General features: G+C 42.8%; 1 protein-coding gene across 2 annotated transcripts in view; it reads right to left on the reverse strand.

Annotated features, from left to right (window-relative positions):
* lsm12 (LSM12 homolog) overlaps positions 1 to 442 on the reverse strand; it is a 46587-nt gene extending 46145 nt beyond the window's left edge. The window contains exon 1 of one of the 2 annotated variants that reach the window (XM_033035310.1): positions 270 to 442. In XM_033035310.1, the coding sequence (XP_032891201.1) occupies positions 270 to 390 (121 nt within the window). In that variant the 5' untranslated portion in view covers positions 391 to 442. The remainder of the gene's footprint in view (positions 1 to 269) is intronic. The other variant, XM_033035309.1, reaches the window with a different exon arrangement.
* Positions 443 to 6611: the final 6169 nt, after the last annotated feature.

Consider the following 6611-nt stretch of genomic DNA (forward strand, 5'->3'; position numbering starts at 1 on the left):
GGAAGGATGACAAGGAGGACATGTGACTGCGGGCGTGTTTAGATCGGGTTAAATACAACAGGAGGGTAGCTGAAGCGTGATTCTAGTTTCTACGGTAGCGCACTATTTGGCATGGAGGGGGGGGGGTGCGCAGGCGCACTATCTGGCAGGACACCGGCGAGAGGCTCCCGACACCCGCTAGGCCCCGAGCCGCTCGCTGACACATCCGCCGCCGCGCCTCGCCTCGTCTCGACCCGTCCCCAGCGCCGCGCCCTCTCCACAAAGGATACTCAAAGTTAACATCTTGGATTGATAATCGAAGGCGACCACCTCCCCGTGCAGCTGCTGGCCCAGGCACGTCAGGCAGGACACCTGGCTGCCGACGATGAAGTATTCTCCCGGAGCAGCCATCTTGTTACTGCCGGGCCAGCGCCGCTTACCCGGCAGCCTCTGTGCTGCCGCTGCGCATGCGCCGGACGACCGCCCGCCCGCGGCCAGCCACGGGGGAAGGCGGACCGCAGAGGGTGGAGGGGCTTCCTCAAGGTCTGCAGTGACAAGAGTCACACCGCTAGCGTTCCTCTCAATTGCTGCCAGAAAGTGAAAGCAACTCGACAACCAAGCCCAAATCAGGAGGACGGTAGAATACTCTGCACCAATGCAACTCCAGAGGACAAAGCACATGCACAGATGAGACCTCAATCTGTACCATCCACAAGGTGTACCACACAGCAACTCACTTTGGTAGCATCTCACACCCATGACCTTCACCAACCAGGACAAGGGCAGCAAGCACATGGAGAAACAAAATCACAGAGTGTAGAAATAAGGAACTGCAGATGCTGGTTTACAATCTCCATTTCACCACCTGTAATTGAAATAACATTAGATTAAATTGCTGATTAATTAAATATATATTCAATTATATGTTTGGTTACTATTTGAAATAACAAAATTTGAAATTGCACTACTCTGGAGAAAAGTTTGTGCTTTTATATGCAAAGATATCCTGAGAGGTATCACAGCTTTTAAAGTCTGAAGACTGGTCCGGACCAGAAATGTCTCCTATCTATGTTCTCCAGCGATGCTGCCTGTTGAGTTACTCCAGCACTTTGTGTCCACAGCCTTAAAAGTTGTTTGATAATTGAATCAGTTTTGTAATTTGAGAGGTACAGCGACCAATTTACAGACAGACATTTTCAACAACAGCCTATTCCTCCCTTTCCTCCAACATTTCCACCAGCATTAACTAATAAACTCGACGACTTAACATTCACTATGTTTTAATACATATGTTTGTTAATGTTCTCTACACTGCAGTTTGTACAATTACAATTGAACTATTTAGTTTTTTTAGTTATTCAATCACAGGATCTGAGTATTGTGACAAGAATACTATGTCCTACACATCCCCTAAAGGAGTTTAAATAGATGGTGTACTACCTTATTGAACCTCTGCAGTCCATACACTGAATGTATTCTCGCAGTGCTTTTGGGTACAAAGTAACAAGATGGTCACCCATTACGATGAAGGAACAATAATATTTACAGAATAGAAACAGAAAATTGTTTCCATGTATTTGTTGCCATCTTTCTGTGGAGATCATGTGTGGGTGCTACCAAAATAAGTCACGGTGTGTAACTCCAGTTCATCTTGAAAATGGTCACATTTGCGCCTTGGCAATGGTGGTAGGAATGAAGTGTTTTATCCTGAATGGTATTACATGTCATGAGTTTTGCTGGAGCATTTATGAATGTGGAGTAAGTTCCATCTCATTCCTGCATTGAGTCCTATTGAAGATAGAAGAGCTTTGGAGATCTGGAAATGTCATTGCCACAGAATTCCTCACCACTGTCCTAGTATCCACTGTATTTACGTTGCATATTTGCTGCTCTTTGAACGTCTTTACAAATAAGTTGTTCATCATACAATTGGAACATTTTCTTGTAATTTATCCTACGTGACAGAATTTTGTCAAACAATATTATATAAACAATACATATAAATATCACTCTGGCCATGGAGGAGACCCAGGACAGAGAGGTCGGACGGGGAATGGGAGGGGGAGTTGAAGTGCTGAGCCACCGGGAGGTCAGGTAGGTTCTTGCGGACCGAGCGGAGGTGTTTGGCGAAACGATCGCCCAACCTCCGCTTAGTCTCACCGATGTAGATCAGCTGACATCTAGAGCAGCGGATGCAGTAGATGAGATTGGGAGATACAGGTGAACCTCTGTCGCACCTGGAACGACTGCTTGGGTCCTTGAATGGAGTCGAGGGGGGAGGTAAAGGGACAGGTGTTGCATTTCTTGCGGTTGCAACGGAAAGTGCCCGGGGAGGGGGTGGTACGGGAGGGAAGGGAAGAATTGACAAGGGAGTTGCGGAAGGAGCGGTCTTTGCGGAAGGCAGACATGGGGGAGATGGGAAGATGTGGCGAGTGGTGGGGTCACGTTGGAGGTGGCGAAACTGACGGAGGATTACTTGTTGTATGTTGTATGGAAAGGAGAGGTGCAGGTTTGATTAAGCCTGGTAAGTGATAGATGGATACAGATGAGTGGGGTTTGATTGGAAGATGAATGGTGTAAGTGACAAATGCTGGAGATCAAAAGGGTGTCAAGTGAGGAAAGAAGAGGAATGAAATGTAAAGTTGGAGGGAGGACATAGGTGGAGGAGGACAGGGCTTTATCCCCTCCACTACAATCACTGATAAAGGGCCAGGCCTGAAACGTTACCAGGGCATTCCTTCAACAAATGCTGACTGTCTCACTGAAATACTCCAGCACTTTGTATTTTTCTCAAGATTCTGGCATCTGCAGTTCCTTGTGCCTACAAGTTTTTATAGTTTTGTCCCATTTAACTTATGGATTAAAGAATTTACATTTACTATAAACACAGTTACTTCAGATGGAGACCAAATATATCAGCATATGACTGGCACAATAGCACAGTTATTTCAGCTGCTGTCTTGCAGCTCTACAGACCCAAGTTCAATGCTGATCTCCAGTGCTGTCTGTCCTCCCACAATCCCAAAATAATGCGATGGGTTAATTAACTGTGGTACATTGCACCTAACGTGTAGGTGAGGGATAAAACCTGGGAAAAGTAAACTTGAACTTGGGGAGAATAAAATTGGATTGGTGCGGTGTTCGTGTAAATAGGTAATTGATGACCAATGTGCACTCTGTCCAAAAGGACGTGTTTTTATGCTATGTGACTACATTTTAATCACTATCAAGCTCTGAAAGACTTCTCTTTCCCGGGGGACAGCGGAATAAATTAGGCCAAGATAATGCCTGTTAATCTTATTTATATCATGTGCTCAGCTAAACTCTATTGTAGCTATGAATCACAGTCATTTGCATATTGCATGTTTATGTAAACAATTCAATTCCTATGTTAAACAAATATAATTATTTACACTGCTAAAGTAGTAAAGGAATGTAATTAAAAAAATGAACCTTATTCCCCAATATCTCACAGTGTGAAGAAAAGGACCTTGTATTTTCTGCATGTGTAAAACCAGTCATACGCAGTCAGGAGGCAGATCATATTTTCAGTGTAACAGATATTGCCTATAATGAACTAAGATCATTGGAACATTGCATACAAAGTGTCTCCACTTATTGCAATCATTTATCAACTCCACTGTCAACTCACTGTTCACCTATCAATTGAACCACGTCAGATGCTTCAACTCTGAACCTCTTGCAAATGTCCTTGCTAAACATAAGCCTCTTCCAGCATATGAAAGTATTTTTATCCTGCAAAGGCATCAATGAAATTACCGTTATTTTTAGTTATTTGTGCTTAAGGAACAATTTAAGGAACCACTGGCCGACACCTCTCCAAAGTTTCTTAGAAGTTTCACATTTTTCTCTGGAATGTGAGATGTTGAGGGGAGACTTGATAGAAGTATATAAAATTATGAGAGGCATAGATACGGTGGACAATCAGAACCTTTTTCCCAAGGTGGAAATGTCCAATACTAGAGGGTATAACTTTAAGTTGAGAGGGGGAAAGTTTAATGGTGGTGTGCAGGGCAATTTTTTTACACAGAGAATAGTGGGAACGCATTGCCAGGCATGGTAGTGGAGATACAATAGTGGCATTTAAAAGGCTTTTAGACAGGCACAGGGCTGTGCAGAGAATATGGATCATGTGCAGGCAGCTGAGATCAGTTTAACTTGACATCAAGTTCGGCACAAATGGTCCATCCCTGTGCTGTACTGATCTATGTTTAATGTTTTTAAAAGATCAATGCTCATAAGTATCTCTGTCACTTTTGTCCACACCTGGTTTCTGAAAGCATGAGGGCCATTTCATGGAGAAGCTGAAGAGAAGGTCATGCCTCCACTTCTCTTCCACAGCATTCGGCTTCTCTAGCACATGACTACAATTGCTCTTTCTTTTCTTACTAAAATATGTAGCTTCTCACATTTTAACAATGTATTGCATCTGCCACGCGTTATCTCAATCTCCAGTGATCTAGCATACATCCACATTTAATAAAGTCTTGATAATCTGCTGCATCATTTCCCAAAGGCTCTTGAAATAAATTATACTGAGTCCTTGCACTTTGTCTTCCTTTAACCAAACCAATATACCTGAATTTTCATTTTATCTAACACCTTGTCCTTCCCCACTTAATAATTCATCTTCTCTTCAATTTCCAATTTTATCATGAAGGCGAATATTACACAACTATAAAATATCTCTGCCACTTATGCTCAATTTTACCAGCTCCAATGATATAAGATTAATGTTGCTTTTGTGGGATTCAGATTATTTTCCTTCTACATAACATCACATTCTTCTTGAAATCATTTTTCTTACCTTTTCACATTATCCTATTTGTCATCTTTGCTTGTGCATAATACTTACAGCTTTATAGTACCTCTTCACTTAGAATCGGTTTCTAACAATGCTGCTTGCACTGGTGAGGACTCGGAGGGAGTGCCGTGAGTGCAGTGATCTCGGTGTTTGCAGGGACATGGTTCTATGAGTATATCCGGAATCTTGTGCGAATGTAGACGGCTTTCTGACTGTTCGGGTGGACAGGGACTGCAGAGAGAGTGACAGCTGTCAGTACAACTTTCGTCACATAATGGTGAAGGCCCGAACATTGTGGCCCGAACATTGAATTGATGGCTGTGGGTCTCCTTCTTATGCCGTGTGCCTAGGGGATTCTCACATGTCGCTGTGGTAACTGTTTAAGTATATGTTTAATCTGTATTATGCACTGTAGTTATGTATCTTGTTGCTTTTTTTGTATGACTGTATGGTAAATCAAATTTCACTGTACCCCGGTACATGTAACAATAAAAGACCGTTGAACCATTGACATTAAAACACAGAAATTGGCCCTTTGGTCCATTGAGCATGCACCACTAATCAAGCAAGCATTTTTACATTAAGCATCCTCTGATCCATTTTATTCTCACATTCCTAACAACCCTCTCCTCCCCTACATTTTCCTATTCATTCACGTATTGGAGGCAGATTACCGTGGTGGATGAACCTATTAACCCTTACATTTTTGGACGTAGAAAGAAACGAGCATCCAGAAGAAGCCTCGCTATCACATGGAGAACAAGCAAACTTTACACAGAGATCACCAGAGTTCAGTACTTAAACTTGACTAGAGGTGTGAGACAGCAGACCTATTAGTTGTGCCACTCTGCCGGAGTTCACTGGTGAAGGTAAACATGCAGGTACAGCAGGCAGTGAAGAAAGCAAGTGGCATGTTGGCCTTCATTGCGAGATGATTTGAGTTTAGGAGCAAGGAGGTCCTAGTGCAGTTGTATAGGGCCCTGATGAGACCGCACCTGGAGTATTGTGTACAATTTTGGTCTCCTAATTTGAGGAAGGACATTATTGCTATTGAGGGAGTGCAGCAGGTTAATTCCCGGGATGGAGAGACTGACATATGATGAAAGAATGGGTTGACCGGACTCGACCCGAAACGTCACCTATTCCTTTTCTCCAGAGATGCAGTCTGAGTTACTCCAGCTTGTGTCTATCTTGGGTCTATCTTGAGTTACTCTAGCTTTTTGTGTCTATCTTCAGAATATATACCACTGGATATACAATTAGATATTTCTTTTTGTTCTTATTTTTCTACTATACGTTGTGTTAATAGCCAACTTCATAGTCTATGGACCTAGTGCTGGTAAAAGAGACTAGTGCTGGTAAAAGAGACTAGTACATATTAGTACGATTATTGGCATGAACAGTGGCTGAAAGGCATATTCTGTTTTGTATCAACTCTGTAAGTCGATAACACCCATGCTTATGGCCCATTTCCAAGACATGGATCATAGGCACCAGCTAGACCCTTTTCAATATCAAACACAAAATATTGGAAATGCTGTAAATATGAAATTTAAAACATTGAGACTCAAGAAATTGCAGATGCTGGAATCTTGGGCAAAACTTTACATTTTCCAATTTTAGTTTACTAACCTACATTTGGACTCACACCCATTTCTCCCCATCTCCCTCCCATTCCTTTCTCAAGCTTCTTAATATTCACAAATATTCCTTCCTGTAGTTTCTCAATCTTACTTCTTCTATCCATATCTCACAGGGAGGAGGGGTCGGGGGGAGGGGGGAGAAGGGGTCGGGGGCTTCACCCGGC

This window comes from Amblyraja radiata, chromosome 16 (assembly GCF_010909765.2).
Source record: "Amblyraja radiata isolate CabotCenter1 chromosome 16, sAmbRad1.1.pri, whole genome shotgun sequence".
NCBI lineage: Eukaryota > Metazoa > Chordata > Chondrichthyes > Rajiformes > Rajidae > Amblyraja > Amblyraja radiata.